Source organism: Fulmarus glacialis, unplaced genomic scaffold, assembly GCF_000690835.1.
Source record: "Fulmarus glacialis isolate BGI_N327 unplaced genomic scaffold, ASM69083v1 scaffold41110, whole genome shotgun sequence".
NCBI lineage: Eukaryota > Metazoa > Chordata > Aves > Procellariiformes > Procellariidae > Fulmarus > Fulmarus glacialis.
This window is the reverse complement of record NW_009186574.1, coordinates 7027-29995: the sequence shown is the minus strand read 5'-3', so window position 1 is coordinate 29995 and position 22969 is coordinate 7027. Positions and strand designations below refer to the sequence as shown.

General features: G+C 35.8%; 1 protein-coding gene across 1 annotated transcript; it reads right to left on the bottom strand.

Moving 5' to 3' along the window:
* Positions 1-1083: 1083 nt before the first annotated feature.
* RASEF (RAS and EF-hand domain containing) lies at positions 1084-22565 on the bottom strand. Its single transcript, XM_009588249.1, has 16 exons — positions 22519-22565; positions 18519-18665; positions 17638-17728; positions 14820-14915; positions 14439-14516; positions 13858-13973; positions 12992-13060; positions 11512-11596; positions 10011-10102; positions 6902-7136; positions 5722-5859; positions 5483-5630; positions 4440-4521; positions 3120-3234; positions 2163-2282; positions 1084-1164 (listed from the first exon to the last, which is right to left on the bottom strand). Exons 1-16 carry the CDS (start codon positions 22563-22565, stop codon positions 1084-1086), a joined length of 1740 nt encoding a protein of 579 aa, XP_009586544.1.
* Positions 22566-22969: the final 404 nt, after the last annotated feature.

Sequence of the window (22969 nt, the reverse complement as noted above, 5' to 3'; positions counted from 1 at the left end):
GTGAAGAAAAATACCTTTTTTTTTTTTTTTGAGATTCTGAAAAGAGAGGCTCCAACAGCCAAAACATTTTTTTATCCTTGAAACAGTTAAACAAAGTTATCGTGTTTAAACATCAGAGATCATTTTCCATCTGTGATTAATCTTATATAAATGTGCTATGTAAGTTCTCTAATTTCATAATCCACTGCTGCATTCATGTCCAGGTTCTTGGAGATGAGTCATTTAACAAATCAGCAATTAACTTTACATTGACACTGACAGACAAATAAATGCCTACATTCTTGCTGCATCTCTGATTTTCCTGGAAACAGGGGTGCTCTTGAAAGTCCCATATGAAGAAGCAAGACCCTAAAGTTTGATTATTGCATTAGGCTGCTGCAAAAATCACATGAATATGGTTTGTAATTCTGCCTTGAGCTCCATGTATTAAACTGGAAAATCAGAGGCTGAGGATTCATTACACACCGCCAGTCCTTCAAAATTATATTGTAACCAATAATGGTTTGGAAAGGTAGTAGAAGTGTATTGTTTGGCTCACACATTATCACAGAAATACTAGGTTGCTAAATAGATATAATCTGAATTTCTATCTTTTAAATAATTTAGAGAAGAGGCATCAAAGAAAATACATGGGATTAGATCGGTCAGTAATAAAACTGAATTTATATTAATATATGTGAAAGAATTAAGAATTAATTATACATACAATTATATGCATTTGAAATGAATTTAAGAAAGAATTAAGAAAGTAAATCCATGTACCATTAAAAAATGTAATTCATTCACCAAACAGGTTTCCAAATTATGAGTTCCATAACTGAGCTCTAATTTAAATACTAATTATTGAGACAGCTTTGTAACATTTGCAAGCAAAAATGTTACTCGATTAAACTGAGAATAAATCTTGTCTTGCATTTATCTACAAAGGTTTAACTTGGTATTCTTTTTTAAATGTTGTTTGTTGAATTTGATGTTGGTACAATTCTAAATGTACATGTGTGTCTTTGTATGTATATTCACATACAATGTCCTTTTTATAAAATATACTCAGATGTGTTTATTCAAAAATAGAAACATTGCTACTTACCGAGCAAGATGAAGAACTGCTTCTACAATATTAGATCCATCTTTAGCACTTGTTTCACAGAATAGCGCATTGTAAGTCTGTGAGTAAAAATAGAATGTTAAGCCAACTAATCTGAAATGGTTCCCATGTGAATATGTATATTCAATTACAAATGGTTTCCTCAATAACACAAAGAAAGATGACACGCGTTTAAATGAACACGATTTCTTCTGGTACCCTTCATTCTCCAATATATTCACTTTAGTACTACAAAAAAAACAGTAATTGCTTTTTAATTGCATGGTTTTTATATTCAGTATATTCTGAATTAACAAACAGAATAAAAAACACATTGTAGGCTTAATGTCCAAACTCAATCTTCTTGTCCACAAGACTGCAAAATAGGAAGAGAGTTGCTAGGACAGGTTACTGAATCCAGCTTGTTAGCTGGCATCTGGTATTCTAGGTTAACCAGAAATATCATTCCATAAATAACAGACATGATATCTGCCCCGGTATAATCAATCAATTGGGCAAGCACTCAACAACTCAAGACTCTAAAGATTCTACATTTTTTTCTGCAAAATATGGGATATGTGCATCCTTTATCCCCTATATAAGTACACACAAAAAACTTGTCCACACTTCTGTTTATAGCAGAGAGTTCCTTTTTTCTTTCTGCAGACGTGGCAGGAATACAACATAGACTCTTGAAGATGAACATATTCCAAAGCTGGACAGACAGAAGCCAGGCGAAAAGCCTCATAACGCTCACTAGTGTGCTTCATATTTGCACTGACAATTTCTCTTTGGCAGCAGAAAAACTCAGTCTCCTAGTCCATCCACATTTTCACCATAAAGACGGAGAAGACTATCCCAGCCAATAATGAAGTTCAGCTCAATGGACACTGGGATGCGATTTAGCCCAGCAAACACCATCAAAATAGGATAGTTTCATGAAAAGTATCCATGAATCCTTATTACTAGATTTGAACAAATGACCAGAAAATTACTTTTCTTTACTAGTTTCTCACATGGTTTTCAGATTAAAGTTCTTAAGACCATTTTATACTAAAGAGGTACACTTGGACCTTACCATAGCCAGCTTTTCTCCATAGTTTATAGGCACACATTTTTGCCCTTGTTCTGTAACAGCCTGACGGAGATCTGCTTTGTTTCCCACCATCATAATTGGAATATTCTCATGAGTTGCATCCTGTAAAAAGGATTTTATTTCCTTATTGCTAGAAAACTTAGAATAGAAAAAAGTAACTAGCATGATCATGTCATACTGATTTCCTTCCCACAAAAAAAAGTCTTGTGCACTACCACAAAAAATGACAAATTATGAAAGTCATGCTGAGAACTTTTCATGAACTAGTTGATATTTCAGCAGCCAGCAAAGATGTGCTTCCATTCCTATAAGCCCTGTTTCCCAACAAGGAATTTAATGTGTTAAATTAATCTAATGGAAACTGTTACTGTATCCAAATGCTATGTGACAAAATTACTATGGGAAAAGTGGCTACTCCTATAGCATGATTAAAAGAAATTGCTTTCAGAAGATGAATTAAAGATTTTGCTTATCACTTTCCCTCCTATTAAACACCTCTGGTACGAGAGAAAAACCCTTTTCATTAAATGCAAATTTGTATTCAAATAAAAAACAAGAAGTAATAGTAGTAAGAAATACTGAAAATTTCACTTGAACTATAGGTAATTTACAGAATCTAACATACTGATTTAAAATGCTAAGACTCCAAGGAACACTCAAGCCATCCACAAGAGGGTATCTGAAATGGGCTCTCATGTTCATTTCAAAAGGGAGTGGGAAGAGTGTGATTACGTGATACCCTTTTATACAAAAAGATGTATCAGTTTTAACACTAACTGAATACATCAGGATACATTTAGGAATTCCATGTAGCTTTTACTTCTATGAGAGACTGCAGTCTGGCTAATTCTAATATAGAGATATTCAAATTTTACGAATAAAAAGGTTAGCAATGCAGTGAAACATAGATTGTAAGTTGTATATTCTTAAGGGTCTTACCTCGATCATATCCACCCATTCTCGCACATTAAGAAAGCTTTTTTCACACGTTACGTCATATAGCAGTAAGACACCATCTGCTCTTCTGAAGTACGATTTAGCAATACTTCGGAATCTTTCAGAAAAAAAAGGTTTGCATAAGACCACATTATCAAAAAAGAATTCAGTTTAACATCATTAAGAACACAGCATTACTTTATTGCACTACTGAGTAAGATTCTCTACACATTACAAGATGATTTTTCTCATAGCTTCTTTCATAAGTAGTTCTTGAAAACTGCTGATGCAGGTCTACAAATGCTACAGATCCGGATTCTGTCCTAAACAGCAATCAACATTTTTTGTATCAAAACAATCTACAGTGTATCTATTACAAATAACCTGCTTTGCACTGGACTTTTGATTAGGTGGCAAGGCTTTTTCACTTACATGTAACTTCATAAATTGAGTGGGTTACTCTGCTACATTTGAAAAAATATGAAACCAATAAACTTATTCCAGGAATGAATTCATCAGTTACAGTCATCTTTGGCATTAACATAACACAATCTACTTAACAACCAAGTACAGCAACCAGGTATTTACATTAAATATTAAAATATACTTCACAAGTTTATTATGTGGGAGGAGAATGATTGGGCCTCTGACTACCTACTTCACATAATCACCCATTCAGGCAAAAGTAAACACATGCAGCCCAACACAAATCTTGGTCAACAAACAGATTAAACTGACTTCCAAGGTGTTAGATTAACCTCTTAATAAGCCCCAAAAGCTGTCAGTAAAGAAGTAATGGCTCTCAAGTAAGGATGTCATAGGATTGTGAGGAAACTCTACACAGTAATTTGAAGAACCTTGGATATACATTCAGAAATCTGTACAATTTTGCCATAAGTCTTTTTAAAGTCTTTGGGAAGAAGTTTTCATACACTAAATACTAGGCAAATCAGGATCAGGACTTTCAAGGAAATAAGAGGAGAGGAGAGTGAAGGGAAGGGAATCTCTAAGATAAAGCCTGCTCAGAAATACAGGTCTGTAAGGACAAAGAAAGCTAAAGACTAAAAATGGAAGAACTACTCCATCTTTCTGTATTGCAAGAGAGAGACATACGGATTTAATTAATTAATGCTGTGGTGAACCTCAACTACTTCTCTCTGCAAAGCAAAATCACATCTGTTTATAGACATTTACGTATGGCCATACTGACTTACTATAGGGCCGTATAATATTTAGTGGAATTTTTTTCACCTAGATGAAAAAACGCAAACATCTTTTAGAAACAAAACAAATGAAATTACGTAAGTGCAGAGAATCACTAACCTCTCCTGCCCAGCTGTGTCCCACAGTTGTAGCACTGTAGGTTCTCCATCAACAATTAATCTTTTCATTTGAAAATCCACACCTGAAAAGAATGATGTGTATAGTCTAATAAAAAAATGAATAACCTTAAAAAACCCACAGAAAATGAAAAGTTATGTGCCATATACAACACCTTATTTCAAAATTCATCTCTTTTAATAGATTATGATATTTCAGTCGTTCACATAGCGTTGAACTGCAATAAACCCCTGAATGTATTTAATTTGTCTTTAGAAAAACATCTAAAGAAATATTTTTCCCACACATTTTCCCAGAAGCATTGATACAGATTTGGCATTATGACCAGCAAACAAGAAGATCTCTCTCTGCTTTATTTTGCTAAACAGTTTCATGGAAGAAGAGAAAATGTTTAGAAAACAGACTTTATTTCATGCAAAGGAAATATGTGAAGGAGGAAAAAGAGAAATTAGAACAAAAATCCTGACTCAGAGGCAATGAAACAAACATATAACTATGAATTGACTGGAAGACAAAAATTCAGTCTTTGGAATCAGTAAGACAAGTTTGTTACCTGACAGCTGTAATAATATACACAACAAGTCAGTCAGAAATCCCTCCAGCTGCATTTAAACCAAAGCTTCAATAACACTTTGAAGAAATGGAAACAAAAAATAGTATGAAAGACATCAAAGGATAGTACGAGGAGGAAAGAGCTGAGAAGTCAAGAAAGCAATGAAAAATGCAAAAAGCATCGTACACACATTCTAAGTTCATTACACTGAAACTGCTTTTTCTGGTGCTTTGTGTTGTTCAGGAACAGGCTTTGGCTTTGCAAAGAGAAACTAAATTAGAGCAGTACCCTATTATCCACTCCAAACAGCAGCTAGGCTGTTTAGTACTCAATTAGGTCCCACAGCCTAAGAAACCGCATGTGTATATTCAGGAAACCCTGGCAAGCAATCACAGAGAGTAATCTTTTCACCCACTTCTGCAGAGCAGCAATGAAATTCACTTTAGTATTTTAAGAACAACAACAACCATACCCAAGGTTGCACTGGTATTGCCTCGAAATTCGTTCTTGCAAAGTCTCGTAAGGAAACTGGATTTTCCCACTGCTGCATCTCCAGCAAGAACAATCTTGTAAGCCTTCTCCGAACTGGGGTATTTTGGAGTACATTCGGTTGCATCTGACTGAAAATAAAAAGAACCCCTCTATTTCAACTCATATAAAAAATATTCTCTATATCAAACACTTCTTTTGTTTTCCTAAAGAACTGGTTACCTGAGGGGTGAGAGCAGATATGTATTTCCTTGTTGAAGTAATTGAGCTGCTTCGACTTACTGGTCGTGAGGGCTTCCAGTCTAATATTGTACTGCTGTTATCAGGACTGTATGTTTCTTCATCCCTGATCTCTGGAACCTGAAAGTACAAGCTAGTGCGTTAGCACCGGTGAAAAAAGTATACTTTTTTGGAAAGTCTGATTAAAACACTGGTTTTAACAGTTTGGATTAAACAGAGATAAATGACTAAATAGAGCTGTGCAATTCTAGTCAAAATACTGTGATCATTCTGTTCTTATTCACGTTTGCTGTTTACTATAGCCTACATTTGTTCCTTAAACGTGTTTGCTGTTTGACATACATGCTTTCAGTATAGTTTCCACATAGAGCAAATTAATTTCCATATGGAAAATTTCAGCTTAAAAAATAATTACAATAAACAAATACTTTATTTCAAAGCTTATTTTACAAATTTTCCCTACAAGACATTGCTCTCTATGCTATTACTACTCAAGCTAAATTAAATACAGCATAGCTGTAATCAGCACTATTCATAGCATTTTCAACTGCAGAGACTAAATGTCTTTACTAAATGCACAGAAAAGGACCTGCTCTAAAAAAACCCCTGTGTTCTGCTGTGCTTGATACTAGTCTTGCTATGTAGTCATCAGTAAAGCTCTCCATTTTACTAACAATAAAATGGATATAATAACACCTTCCTACATTTCTAAATTCTCTGGCACTTACTGTGTAAGTCAATGTATGCGCTAACAGTATTCTTTTTCTCATATATGTGATTTTTTCATTCACTGCCACAGCACAGTAAGGGAAAGTGAAGAGAAACCTATTTAATTTCTACGGTATCTGCTTTTTAATAATTAGAAAATGGGCTCCTGTCTGCATGCTGTTTAACAACTTTCAAAAACCACATGTACTTCAAAAATGAAGTTATTACCTCAAAAATCTATCAAAAATGTCAAAACAAAGCTTTTATTTTAAAGGGGAGTAACTATTTATGCATTCTCAAAAAAATTGTCACTAATCTTATTTAAATGTATATAACCCAAATACTTAGTTTTAACTGGCCTATGGGCAAAGATCCATTTCATTTTAAAAACAGGAAACTAACTTTTTCTCCAACCAAAGGTCTTTCTCAGAGAAGGAGTAAGTCTGGCACTCACATCTGTATCAGAAGCATCACCACCAAAGCTTTCTTGCATACACTGTGACCTTTGAAAAATCTTTTGATGCCTGTATTCCACCTCTGAATCATACTCATTTGAATCTCTCAGGGTAGACAAACCACTGTCAAAACAGCTCTCCGGCAAGCTGTCAACTTCACAGTTTATCCTTTGCATAGGATCACAAAGGGCTAAAGAATCATAATCTTCATCCACACAAGAAGAATGAGATGATCTAATAAGAAAATATTGGAGGGGGAGAAAAAAAAAAATTATTCCACAATCGTTCTTCCCAACAAAATCTGAGCCATTCTGGAATAGTCAATACTTAGAAATGCTAGCTGTACAGTTTAAGACATATGTCAATGCCTACTTTGCCTTTCTAAATAATTTCTTTTTCAATCATATCTCTTAGGATGCTCAAATTAAATTATATAATCTATGTTATTGATGATGACTTCATGAGTCTCAGTAAGAATGTCTATTTATTCACACACAGAAAAAATAATTGTTTAAAAAGATTCAGAAAATGATGTACTATGAAGACATCGAAGGCAGAAAATGATAGCTGATGGTTTAGCTAATTTTGGCCTATTCTAAGACACACAAAATGTCCTTGAAATACTGTATCTAATTTAAATGAATGCATTCGCTCACAGAGGCACACAGGCCAATAAGTAACAGCTATAAATACAGAAAAGGGGGTAACTGAGTTCAGGAGATCAGTAATGGCGGAAGAAGTCATGGAAACGTGTTTTCTTACAGCTTGGTAGGCTACGCAAAACTTAAGGTTTTACACAGAAGTCCTTTCTTTCCCCTCACCGTTCCTTCAAAGGCCTTTTAATTTTTTTTTTTTTTTTTTTTTCATTCTGGATGCTGTAATATATAAAAATGCTTAAATGGATGCAGCAATGACAGCATGGCTTACAGAAAAAACAATTTAGTTTTTATCTATGTAAATAAAACTACAGAAAATAAAGATTAATAGAGTGAATCTTAAAAGAATCAATCTTTTAAAAAAGTTTACTACGGCCACAATCATTATCCTGTTCCTGCAGCAAGATAGGGACAGGCACAAATTAAAGTGAGGTAGAAAAGGTCTCCAAGTCACAGCGGAGAAGAGAGAACCAGCCTGGCTCTGTCCTATTGGGAATGGATGTGAAGCACTAAACTGCTAGAACAGACAAGGTCAGCATCAATCCTTGTAAAGACAGATTGCTACCAGAGCGGCTGGGAACTCCCAGTGCAATGGCACACCACAGAAGAGTACACTGGGGAGAATCACCAAATTATGAAGCTGTTACTGAGTCAGAATAGAATTCCTTCCTGCAAGTGGCCAAACAGGGGTGACAGAGGCATCATTGTCCCATGCAACAACACCCAGAACCATCTAATTTACATCCTTTCGAGCTAATCAATAATCACAGGAATGAGCATGATGTTTGCTGTGGAACATCACAGCATCCATGCTATTTCTATTCATGCACCTACTAGCCTATACCAAATCACTGAAATACAGAGGAAGAGTGCATGCTATAACAAAGCTAAGCTTGTCAGGTATTCTCTGCAATAAACGTCTTTAGTAGTCAATTTTCAACCTCACTGAAGCATGAATTCAATGCTGGGAGTTTCATATGTGCTTAAAGCAAGTTAGACCAAGATGCATGATACAGCTAAAAAAAAAGAAAAAGTATACCTACTAAAGTAAATTGTATAAAACATGTGAGAATGCAAATCAACATCTCTTAATGTTGATCTGATGTCAAGAAACAGACAAAGTACTGAAATGAACAGGTTTTGGGACATTCATATCTCTTTCTGTCTTTCAATACTATGAAGTCACACACCTGTTAAGCCTAAGTTTTATTCCTACCACATAAACTTTCTTCTAAAGTAGCTTGCATTTCTCACTTTTGTGGGAATGTAAGGATTGCACCGTGTGGCAGGTACTAATAAATATTCACAGAAAAGGACATCACTAAGCCTCCAGAGAGGTTTTAGTTATCCCTTCAGAAAACTGCTCAATGTAATATGCAACTTAGTAGTGGATGCCTCTCGAAATTTGCGGAGGGTCCAACAGAGGGGAATTGGTTTTATCTGCATTCAGCAGAATGCATCAATTTGTGACAAGCAAAACTTTACAGCCAGCAAACACATCTCACATGGAGACAGTAGAATAAGAGTAACACTATTGAATGAATGGGGATATCACTAGTGTGAAGCAGGAGCTAACTTAATCCCTATCAAAGATATTCGTATCTCTGGCAAAATGTAAAACACCGACTACTAAGAACTTTAACAGGGATCTCTCTAGAGTTTGAAGTACCACTGAAAGAAAACTAAGACAAAACAATCTATCGAGTAAGGACACACATTTTTGCTGGTAGTTCCAGCTGTTTTTAATAAAAAAAGTGTGAAAACATAGCATGATCTACAGCACTTAAGGTTGGATCCAATGCCTGGTGACTTCAGTGAGTCTCTGCAATGATCGGAGGAAGCTCTTATCAATGACCTGCATCCAGTAAGTACAAAACGAAAGTAGCTCTGACCATTTGATATTTGCATTTAGATAACTTACTGTTCTCTGTGGCTTCTACCCCATTAATATCCAAATGCATTCACTACTCTTGCATGTCAGTGTGAGATGAGGATGTTTATTCTTTTGAAGAATTAGGCCCACATACCTTTGTAATCATTATTACATGGGAAAACCAGACATACAGGCTGAAGATATGATCAAAAATGTTTTATTTCCTAAGTACTGAGTAAGCTAGCTAACAGAGGTCCTCAGTAGATTTTTGTAGTTTCTTGGAGACAAGGAGGGGAGATTCAGAATCAAACTAGAATCAAAACAGTCCAAAACCAAACAAGAGGCTGGCTGAACTCTCCATAAGTTCATGATTTGCACTGAAAAGAGTTTTCCTGAGCTTTCTGAAGTCATTGAAAAGATTCCCATTGACTTCAGTATACTTTGGATCATATGCTATCATCACACATTCCTTCTGAATCAGACAGAACTATTGCCTCTGTTCTTTGACAATACTTGCTCTTCTAAGACAAGTGTGATGCCCTAGTCTTTTTAAACTTAATAGAAGCAAATCTGGCTTACCTGTCATACCGTGGGTTTAGAGGAGACTGTCCACCATTAAATTTAGGACTGCTTCTAGAAATGGTACTTCCTGGTGAGGTGTTTGCTAACCGCTGTGACAGATACATAACAAATGCATAATAAGTTTGATGAACACACTGTAAGCATCTAGATTTGTCATGAAAAAAGTGTGCATCATCAAAATTACTACTGTGTATTTTCATATATATTCAACTACTTATTTTTAATTAAACCTCATGCTTTATACAGGACTGGACGTCGAAAGGCCCATTACATATAGCATTTAGGCTCCGCTATTGCCTTTATACTGAACCTGCTAGCCACGCTCAACCACAAAAGACAACAGAAATTCCAAGAGGATGATTTCATTGACTACACCTGAAGACTTTGAAATGCTAAACTTTGAAAAGTGATATTTAGAAAAATAGCATGTTGACTACTAAAGCGAAAAGGGAAGTGTCACTGGCTGAGCTAGTTTCAGTAGAGATACCTCCTGGTTCTTGAATGAGACAGTGGAGAGAAGGAAAGATCTCAACCGATAGCATGTGACAGAGCATTTTGTACGTTCTGCTGTCCCTCTACACATTTATTCACTGGTAACAGTTTCCTCTGTCTTCTCTGTAATCTGCTCCCTTATGTTTCAGGGCATGGCAGAAGGAAATGGTATCTCTTAAGGCATTTGCAGTGAATCTCTGGTAGCCTGTATCAGCAAAAGGCACTTGCGTTCATTGGTATGGTATGCTGGAAACAGGCAATGACCCGTATTTTCCTCCTTCCTGGCCAGTATCGTCTCTGTGGGCCCCTTACTATAAATGTGCCCCATCCTTCTAAAACAGTTGCTTTCCTGATGAAGCCCTGTAAGGGCTTGCCCGATCATTAGTTTTGGAGTTTAACAGGTTTCCCAATATTGCAAAATGGCAGTGTAGAGCAGATTTTTTGTAACTTTAAGCCTTCCTTTCTCTGGTTTGGAGGATGCCAGGTTACATCTGTTACAACAGATACGTGTGCAGTTGTGATAGCCAAAAAGGGTCTGACTGAGGTCCCTATTATCAGCAGTCCCTGCTGTTCATTTTCCCAGTGACTTGCCTGGACAAAAGTTCAAATTAGGTTAAGACCTTGCTACTAAAAGAAAGCAGTTTTCTGAAAATGAGTGTTTTCAGTGGTACAGTACTCCCATATACACAATACAAACATATTCCCTTTAGTGTAAGAGAAACTGCTGATTTATTCATCTCATCAGATACATTTGGCCACAGCATATTAAAAAACCCACTACTTCTCCAAGGCACCTCAAAAAGTAGTTGTGCTCTAACAAACCTCCATTATTTCACCAAATATAAGTAAAATCTAACAAAATTCAACTACACAAGTCTATTCCCAGAGTGAGTCCACTGAATAAAACTCAGTTTTCTGACTACCCACTGAAGTACAAATAAATTTGCATTTGGTGTGTTAATTCTTAAACCTTCTAGTACAACATAACAAAATTATAAATACATACCAATGATCTGTTGTACTTGCTGAAACTGTTTTCAAGTGCACTTCTTAAACCATCATTGCTGTCATGTAGCTTTCTATTAGCTGATCTAACAAGGAAACACAGTTTAACTTGCAGGACTAAAGAAAACATTAAAAATTATGTAACTTATCACAAAGAAAAATTGAAAAAATACATATCAAAAAAAACTTTTGTTTTTCTTTAGATAAACACTAAAGAGTAATTGTCCTGGTTTCGGCTGGGATAGGGTTAAATTTCTTGCCAGTGCTGTGTTTTGGATTTAGTATGAGGAGAATGTTGATAACACACTGATGTTTTCAGTTGTTGCTAAGTACCCTCCTAGTCCAAGGACAGCTCCCATGCCTACTGACTGAGCTAGGTACACAAGATGGGAGGGAACATAATCAGGACAGCCAGCTCAGCTGGCTAATGGGGTATTCCATACCATGTGACGTCATGCTCAGTATATGAATGGTAGGCGTGATCCAGGAAGTACCGATCGCTACCTGTTATCAGTCAGCACGGGTGGTGAGCAATTGCATTGTGCATCACTTATTTTGTATATTTTATCATTATCATTATTATTCTCCCTTTTCTGTTTTATTAAACTGTCTTTATCTCAACTCACGAGTTTTTCTCACTCTTACCCTTCCGATTCTCTTCCCGTCCCACTGGGGGGGGGGTGGGGGGGTGAGTGAGCAGCTGTGTGGTATTTGGCTGCCTGCCAGGTTAAACCACGACAGTAACGTAGAACCAGAAATGTGTTGTCATATACTTAAATGATTCTACATGAAAAAAGCACTGTCAAGTTTAACCTCAAGTAGTAGCCTAGGAAACCCTGTTTCACTTCTGTAGCATGGTCTGTGGTCAGCTGAGGGGGAAAAAAAACACTGTAGGAATGGCCACAAAAAAACAGCTGCAGGGTAGTACACTGGTACAGCCATTTCTGAAATACCCTTTAAGTATTGCTGAGATGACTCTAAGGACAGATGTGATTCAGCTGCTTGAAAGAAAAAATATGTTTAGGATAAAGAAATTAACTAAAGATATAAAAAAACTATTCATTGTGATCCTCCTTGAAAGCAAAAATCTGTGTCCCTTGTATGATACTGCACACACTTAGTACTTTCCAGATAACGATAAGACAGTTATAAGGGAGTTACTGGAGAAGTGAAGTCAATAAAAAAGGAGCCAAGTACTAATTTTTATAACAGCATGGATAGACCCAAATCTCATTCAGCTTATCATAAAGAAATGAAAGTCAGTGAGGCTAAGAAAAAAAAAAAACAACGAAGAGTTAGTGGCTCAGTAACACAGTAGAGTTAGTAGCACAGTACCTTCTATGAGAATTGAGGCCATTTCAGTATTTTTAGTTCATATTTTTTCCCAAAGCAAATCCCCACCTTTTGCATACAAAAACACTTACCCCCAAATATGTTTGGACAAAGTTTGTTAAGAAAAACTTGAATTACTAAGAACTTACTGAAGTATTTCAATTTGTCTTTCCAGATTATCTCTGTCTTCAGTATACTCTCGGATCATTTCTAGGTCTCTGCAAAAAAACCCCAAGAAGTTATACTTTACAGGATATCCTTTTTTATTTTTATAATATTGCTTTTGGCAGAGGACAAAACTCAACAGTCAACATTTATAAGAGGTGATAAATATATAGTGGGGAAAAGATACCATTTCAAAATATTTCCGAATACAGTTTTTCTGTTTACATATCTGCTGAAATATGTTAAAAGCAGTTTTATGCAAAGTAATATCACTTGGCAACTTCAGCGATCCTGCCATTACACCTCAACAAAGACTGTAAATGAAAAATAAAAATTCAGCAAAATAACCATATGGACTGCCTCCTTTCCCCTTGAAACATCACTTGTGTTATCTGAAGATAACCACATAATGAAATTGTCATTTACGCTTCTTTAAATGAATATCTAAAAGTAGCTTTCATTCACTTTAGAAAAAATTGGTTGAGACTGATGTGGGAGGCTTCCAAAACTATTCTCCCTAATATTCATACAGATATTCATCTGAGTGCAAGTCATGGAGGAAAAAAATTATTGCCTGATACTATAACTTTCACTCCTAATTAAAGTCCCAGTAAAATCAATGGGCTTCCTTGCAAGATTATGAGTTCGCATCACATCCAGAACTTGCTCTTTCAGAAACTTGACAAGAGAAGTGAACGGTAACCATGGCATACTTTCCATGGTGTCAAATGTGTACCTGTCATTTATGGCAAATTTAGAAAATAACAGTTACCAGCTGCATACATAATAACTACATCAGACAACAGATTTTTTCCCCTGGTGAAAATATTATCATGTAGAAGTACCTTACCTCTCAGTGTTCAAAGTCTGATCTGCATACTCGCTTTTCAAGCTATCTAACTCACTCTGTAGAAAAGCTATATTTGTCTGTGCTTCTAGAAGATCTTTCTTAAGTTTCTGATTTTCCTTAAAAAAAGGAAGATATTAGACGTTAGCTGTCACAATCACCTGCAGAAAATATTATATTGACATATTATAATGGTAAAAGAAAAACCATCAAAATTAAATAAAAATGAAACACTAGAAAATCTGAGCATAGAGGGGGAAAGAAAATGAAAGAATTCTAAATCAACAGGGAAGTCAGTAAATTAGCATGCATGCACCACTGAATTCTTATTTTTTCAGTTACACAAAAAGGGGACTATATCATCTCAAGCCATTTCTAAATGTTATACCTAGAATGTGTATGCATTTATACAGAACAGGTTTTCTTCCGAGGTAAAGATCGTCATACACTTAACAACTTTAAAAGTTTATTTTGTAACTTACCAGTACTAAATGTAAAAAAAAAAAAAAAAAAAAAAATCCAATCTGTATTGCAGAGGCTAAAACTGAAGCTAAATTATTATGTTAATGATAATCATCTCTTACCAGCAACATATCATGTATTCTTTTTTTCAATTCAATCACATCTTCTCTGTGATTTACGTTTTTGGATTGCTCCTCCAACTAGGATAGAAAAATGCACAATTAATGTATGTTATTGCTTGTTCTGATTCAAAGTACATAAAAAGTAATGGAAATCATATTAAATAACCCCTAAAACATTTTACAGCTATTAAAGTTTTTAAAACGCAGAGTTTGCCCAACTGTGTGAGTAGGCAGCATTGCTCCAAAAATCACTAATAATTACTAATACACATTAGATTAAAAAGCTACAATTACGATTATCCATCTTGGGGAAGGCACTTGATGAGGTCAGCATCTCTTAAAACACTTCAAAAACTCTCGCCATGACTTCAACTCACTTACCTTTTTAAGTTTTTTTATTGTCACCTGAAGATCCCCAACTTCAGTATCATACTGGCGCTTCAGCTCATTTAGTGCTTCTTCAGCTTTTCGCTTCTCCTGCAATATTTTAAATCTTGTTAAAAGCTGAGACAGGCTTCAAATGTTTATTAAAAAAATGCATTCACCAGTTCGGAAACCACACACTTTCCCCTTAGACTAATGTGTGTAATTTTGTCTTTCCATTACGTCAACCTGCCCCTTCCTCAAGATCCACAGATTCTGATTCTGTAATTGCAGCCCACTTACAAAATATTCATAGAAATAAAGAGATGGGTCAATTCAGTGTTTGTTATTCATGTCATAGTCTCCTGTGCTTAACATTCTCAATGTCTTAAAAAAAAAAAACGTGAAAGAGATGTGTTCAAATTTTATTTGTACATAAATTCAGGTGTGTATTGCATATATAGATGTATACATACACACCCACACGCAAATCAGGGCACTACATCCTTTTTTTCAAACCAGCCTTCTATGGCTCGGCATACAATGTGTTAGTAATAGCATTACTGTGCCACCATCAGTTACTTATTTATTTCTGTTCTTCTTTTAAATTTTTTCGCGTGCAAGCGTTGGAATGTTACAGGCCCATGTTCGGTAAAAGGTATGCTGATGACAGCATCTTTAGTTTCATATGATGCTTGGTCTGAGTATCAAACCAAGTACACTATTCTGGGTTTTATTTTAATCAAAACAGTGAGATTTGGAAAGGAAGTTACATCAAGCCCAATGAGAAGAATGGTATGTTCCGCATGCTATAGATGAGTATGTTCCAGTCACTCCCCAGGGACTTCAGTGCACAGTTTCACAACACAAGAAACAAGAATGAAGCAGTGATACGTGGTGCCAATGAGACAGGTTGAGTTTTCACACAGAAAAGACAGACATGGACTTTGCTCAGGATTTAGTGCTTTCCTGTAGGTGATGCTGACATCTGTGTGTTAAATGATAATCCGTGTGTTAAAACACTAATCAAAGTAATCAGCTTAAGCTGGATTCTCTCACTGTTGGCACCTATATAGGACTCCAAAGTATTGTTTGGTAACTATTTGCTTCCCTTGAAGAAAAAAAATATAGGATAGGCTTAACCTGCAGATACTATCATGCAGAGGCAGGTGTCACAGTGGCATGAGTGAGATCACTCCAACAAACAATAGCCTTGAGTACAAGCATTAAGATTAATGGCATAGTACAATCCCACAAAGTAAATATCTTGCATTTACTCTCAGGGCGTTTTAGTAGGTGGAGTATGTGGAGCTGCGAGCTACAAGGAACATTTAGGAGTGAAAATGAAAAGAGCGCTGTGAGAAACAAGTTACAGCCCATCTTTCGTATCTATAGCTAGGTGTGAACAGTGAAATCGCAATCCATGCAACTCGGTGACAATTTGAGGACAAACACAGACTAGATATGGATAATACATAGCAGATGTGGTTTTACCTAATGCTAGTACACAACTGTGGATGTTCTCAGAATACATACATCCCCGTCATCTTTTTACAGTAGTGAAAAAGAGGACTTTTTTCAGTGATTTACCACTTTTTGCAGAACAGAAATTTTCCAGAGCAAATGTATTTGTTTTCTAAATATAAATGCTTAGTCTCTCTGGAAATTGAAAGTTTACCTCTAGTGAGAGTTGCATTATCATAACTTAAACATATTATGATACGCTTTTTTTGCTGGGATGATATCTTTAACATTTTTATGTCATTATACTTTGTTTCTAGAAAAACAACTGACTTTTATGGTTTGGTAGGAGTGTTTCCTCTTATATAGAAAAAGATGCTGCTTGAAGTAAATCTATCAGAATACTATTTACCTTCACAGATCAATTACCGTGAACTATTTAAAATCAGCAAGTTGACAGACTGCACTTTGTTGTTTCTGATTCTGCAAATGCATTGGTGAAAGAACCCATACCAAATATATAGACATTCGGTATATTGTGTGTCCTACAAAGCAATAATCATGTCCATAGTATGTGTTTTAATTAATGCATTTCTTATGTCCACATTAGAACACTTTCACAAACTGTTATTCTTATGCACATTGTAAAGTTAGGTTTATCTTATGTGAATTTAGTACCAGTTCAATATAAAGCAGACAACACAGGTAGGGTAGTTTTACTGTACTGCTTTCTGCTTTGAATTACACAGCCACATGTGGCTCTAATATCTTTTAGAGGATTCTTATACTTTTCCATCAAGACTGCAAGCCAGTTGAAACAAGGGCTAAAACTTGAGCACACTGAAACAGAATTTCACATCAGCTTTGGGAGGTCCAGGCCCTCACACACTGTCATCACAATTACCCTCTGTTATGTCTAGAACTCGCTAAAATATAGTTGCAGGATAAGAATGGGGGAAAGAAAGATCACCTCTTCAGGCAGATATGCAAATTAGGAACAAATAATCTAAGCATTAATTTCTACATAAATTCATCTACTAGGAGAACTAGATTCCATTCTTTTATGGTGAAAGGTCATTTTCTCCAATCTGTTTCCAATACTGGTCTCAGAAATAAATTCCTCTAGGCCAGCATATTCTAACAAAGGAGAAAACCTTTTTTTTCTTGGTTTATTACATCTGAGCAGCCATTCCTCTTTGGGAAAGCATTAAGAGAATACTTTTTCTATCTCATGGATAGCTTCTTTTCAACCAGGCCCTGCCTTTGGCAGCTTTGAGTCAGCCCATCAGGATCAAAAACATACCTGGCCATCAGTCCTGCTTAAGACCACTCAGAGTTTGGTAATTATGAAATTCCGTAAATGTAAAATACTCACTTCCTTTTTAACTTTATGCTCTGCAGCCTGTATCCGTTGTTCCATCTCTTCCTCCAGCTCACTGAGCTGAACTGCCGCTTTATCCTGAGCTCTAAAATTTAAAAGTAAACACTCGCTTAGGAATTGCCCTCTGGCTTGACGGAAATGTTGTGTGAAACACATCTGCCTACCTCAGCTGAAACAAATTAAACAGACAGACATGGAAACAGTTTAACATTGCTCAGACCTTGAAACCGGTATGGTTGGGAATGAAAATCACAAATTAATTTGAAGATACAGGCAAATTAGATTTTAAATAATAGCTGACAGCTGATGATCAATATGAAATACATCACATCTGCATTTTGAAAATTAAGTTACAGAGATAAAAGGCCCCTCTGGTTATCCTATGAAGAAACTTCAAAAGGATAACTACAGCAACTTGTATCACCCACACATACAAAATCTCTGTCCTGAGCTAATCTGTTTGGTTTTGGCAGTAATGATGTGAGATTGCAAATGCCAAGTAGTTACAATGGGTAAATACACCCCTTGAAGCTGAAGAAGCAAAAATATGGTTTCTAAAATGAAAGTATAATGGGTGTGTATGCCAAACCTCAAAGTTACAGCTAAGGAAGAGGAGTCAAAATGTTTTAAGACATTAAACATAAGAATAGAACCTGCAAAAATTTGGTCCAGGGCTTAACCAAAATATGAACAGAGAATCTGCTGCTATATGTGTTTATGCACATGTGTGTGCATATAAACTAACCTTTGAACTCAGTTTACGGAAATACTCCGCATGACATATTTTGGCATTAACTCCCAGTAGTTTAACCCAACAAAGTGTGACAGAGAAAAAAGTAACTCTATAACTGAACTAGAAATACAACTCACTATACCTTTTTACCGCAATGGCCAAAGTTTCCATCTCTGTGCTTTGAAGTTTGATCTCTCGGATGAAGTTCTTAATGACATGTTCGTACGGCTGGATTAATCTGGGTTCCGCTATATGTATGTTCTGATACAGAACACTGACCTGCTCTTGTCTGAAAAAGAGAGATACCATTGTAACACACTTATTTGGAACAATGTTCTATTACAGGTTTGAAAAAATGTATTACAAATGAAGATATTCCCCTTTTTACATATTTTTAAAATTTAGCAAGTTAGATATGGACTTTGAACATCCAGCATAGTATGTCTGAATTCTTCTAAATGTTGTTTACCCTTCCTGCTTCTCTACTTTAATATAGTTACTGTAGAAAAAACTTTTTAGCTTAAGTAAATTTTTTGTACTTCTATTCATGGTGTATCAAAGAGCATGCCACTGGAGTAACCCATAATGTATATCAAGTTTGTTGGTGGCTTTAATGTTAATCATAGTCCGTGAAGAAGTTTACGACTTTAGGAGGCTGCATGAGAAATGAAAATGTGCATGAATGCCAACCACCTAAGTTAAAATGATGTTTAAAGGGGGGGAGAGGGAGGTGACCATATCTTCTTCAAGAAAAAAGAGTTTTATGTTCCCTCAGCTGTTGGACCTCTAGTATTTATATCTCTTGTACCAGTGCATGGCAGGGGGGGAGCTGTAGGGGATATGAGAATACAGCTCTTTGGTTTAAGACAAATTATTCTAGTCCAGACAACTGCTCATAATGCCAGCCCTGCTTTACAACCCAAAAAATTCATTGTTATAAGAAGTTAATTCTGTATATGATTCTCATGTGAAAGATAACAGATATATCTCGTACAGAAGAAAGGAAAAAGCTTCTGTAGATCCTTTGGTTATTAAAAGCCCTCCTGAAATTTATACTACTTCTTAAAAGCTGCCCCAATGCAGGAATAGTATATTCCTATTTCCATTTGATCTGGACTCATTTACATAGATTTTATACAATTTTAATTGTCAAAGCAAAGAATCTTGACACGATAGAAAAAACAAAGAATAGCAAAAGCACGAAAACATTATTACACAGGTTACTGCATAAAAAGCACTGATTTCTGGTCATACCATTGGTAATGCCATGTAATCCTTTGTATTACATGCCAGCTAGGTTCCAATATCTGGATTACCATAAGGCAATATACCAGAGAAAATTCTATAACAGAATTTAGCAGTCCCAAGGAAAATCAAAGCTGATTGCCACATAGACTATATGCCAGAACACGAACAGATTCAAGAACTTAAGAACTAAACAGAAAAAAAGCAAAAGGGAAGATCAGGTCTAGAAAGGTGGAGGAAGCAGGCCAGCAATGAGGAAATACAGCATATCAGTGGCAGAAATGCAAACAAAAATAATGTTTTGCAAGTTCTAGTCTAACACCATATCTAACATACCACAAATACATGACCTCTTTTTGTTGTTAAAGGAAAGCTTAAACTCTGATGTAATGATCCTCCTTGTTAGACAGCTGATGTTTCCTATCTTCTATGGAGGTAGTGCTATTTAATACCTTTACCATACACGGTATCAACAATCAGTGTATATTCTCTGCATTTTTTCCCACTTGAAGCAATTCCACAGCTTAGATTATCAACATTGCAGTACCCTGCTTCTTCTATGTGATTTCCCCACTGAAGGTATAACTTATTTTATTCCAACTGTACCATAATTGTTACTATAGCTCCCATTCCCATTTTAAACAACTGAAGTATTTCAGGACACTGTAAAATCTGTTTCCAGCTGAAATGCTGACATTCATTTCAATATACAGAAACATAACAGCAGCACAAAGAAATACAGATTTACTGATGCCAGGGGCATGCCTGTGTACATACATGTTTCTGTCTTGCAAAGGATTTCCTTTACAAAGGCTAATGCTTTAGCCATATTCAGTATTTCCAGAAGTTAAGTTAAACTTAATATAGTGCTCTGAATATCTTCCAATGTATGCACAAAACTGCTTTTTCAAAATATATTTCAAACAGAGTAATGTCAAGGTTCACAAATAGTCACAATAATGTGCAGATTTATCTGATCATCAGATGCTGCAAACTATGTATAAATAATACATCATTAAAGAACTCCCCAAATGTGTGTTTACTCAATTAATAACTCACATTTAAAAAACTGTTAAGGACATTTTCCTTAGCAACAACTTTGCACTAAAACAACACTGACATTATCAGCACCATCAGAAATACTAAAACTAGGAAAAAATAAAAAATAAAAATAAAATTGTACACTTAAAATCTGCCCTCCTTTTCACTCTGTACTATTACAATACACAGACAAATGCGAGATTTCTGCGCTAAAGGGTTTACCGCACTGCAGTTTTGGAATGGTTCTGATGATAGCATGTATCACAAAATAAGTCTGAGGTTTGGGTTCATCAGATCTCAATTAAATTTCAAGTGTACAGCAGATTTGTAGCATTCAGACACTGATTTCCAAGTACACGCAGCTGCACAAACAGTAAGTTCAGTGTCTCAAGGCGTTACCATTTACAGAATTCCCACCACACTTCCATTAACGCTGCGTAGCCTTGAAGCTGGAGCCTGGCTGTACTTCAAACATCACAAAATGTAGCCTCTCCGTAGTATCTCTGTTTGAAATTCCATTTATTTTTGATAGTTGGACTGAGAGCTGGTAACGTATGCTGCATTTCATAAATTCCTAGGACTTCAGCAGTTGTCCTTCAGAGCTGCAACTTGCTCAACAAAACAGCCAATAAACTATTCCAGAATAGTTTCAAATTTTGGATAGAAGCAGACGTTGTGTATATACAGAATTATCTGCTGAAGAATGTCACTTCTTCAAACAGTGTGAATATACACACAGTCCTTTAAATGAGTTGCATGTAAAATAGAAATGGCACTAACCACAGTGAGATGGACAGAGTTTATCAATCTTCCCAGGCAGATAAATTCAGCACAATCTAGGTCAACATATATGATTTTTAGAAATATGAAATACAAACATGAAATCTGTGTTTTGAAATTTTCTTTTTTCCTTTAAATTTCACCAAAAAAATACTTACTAATAACCTTGTTTCCTAGAAAGCAAGCAGATAGCAGGAAAATTACTTGTTACTTGATGCTAACATAAAATATTCGTTACTTGAGCAAATGTTTTCCCGATTCTCTTCCAAATCACAGATCACTGAATTAGGGTTGAATCTTTAAGGACCTACATAACTTTTTTCACAAGATTATAGGGTTATACTGGTACTCTAATCTTTCTCACCCCATCTTCTGCAGAATTAATCAGTTGCTGCCTTTAAATCAAATGAAGCTACATCCATAAAACTACATTGTACCTCAAACTGTACTACAAATCCTGTGTTCAAAAATAGCACATGCATAATGTTAATACCAGAGGACTCCTATCATACAGATTACTAATGGAGTAGCAAAATTGAAGGTACAGTGTCTTAAGCTGATGGGAGTAGAGAATCAAATAATTAGTCTGGCCTTTGCTTACTGTATTTTGTGCCAGGAGTAGAAGACATTTGTAGTGGAATATCGTAATGTTTTTCTGCAACTTTCGTGCTCTTTACAAGAGCGTCACAGCCACTCCCTCTCGCAGCTTCTTTTCAAAGTGTATGCAAATACGCATACCAGAACTGAAGATACAAATCAGTATCTCCATGCTGCTGAGCCTCTGCCATACAGCTAAGTCTGCTTTAAGATGCAGTAGTGAGAAGCACAAAGTAGTTATTGTGAGAGTTTGTTCTCCCTCTGTGATACAAAAAACCTCTTTGTATTTATTATTCCTCCTTAGCCCAGTGACCAGCTACCATCCAGATAGATTGAAGATATCCCAGTTTTATGAAGCAGTACTTAGGCTTAAGAAGCAAAACAATACTCATACAACTACAATTGTGCAGGATCCTGGAAAGGGCCTGGAACGCTTTTTTAGATTAAAATTGGCCACTGAAATTCTCAGTGACACTTACCTGAGTGCTTCTATGGCAACTTTACGAGAAGTCTTAATTAAAAACATGACTCAACAACTACTGCAGCAACAAAAAAAAACAGAGGAGAAATTAAAGTCATACAACAAAATTGATGGGACTCTGCTTCATCACTTATGCCTTCTGCAAGAAGTAATACACTTTCATGAATTGGGAAGACCGCTATTGATTCAATCACTCCAAGTATCCGTGATGAATTAGCAAGCACTCTATGATAATACTTACCGATACACAGGATTTTAGAAAGATGCAGCTATATACACTCTATATCAACATGCAGTAAATATTTAGTGATTATGAGAAGAATTGTTCTGAATTTTCTCTTTCCGTATTTTCAATCACTCCTCTGTTTTCACATGTTGTGGTAAATATCAGTGACACCACTGCAGCAGGACAGATTAGTTGCAATGAATATTGCCCAATTTGTTTGTTT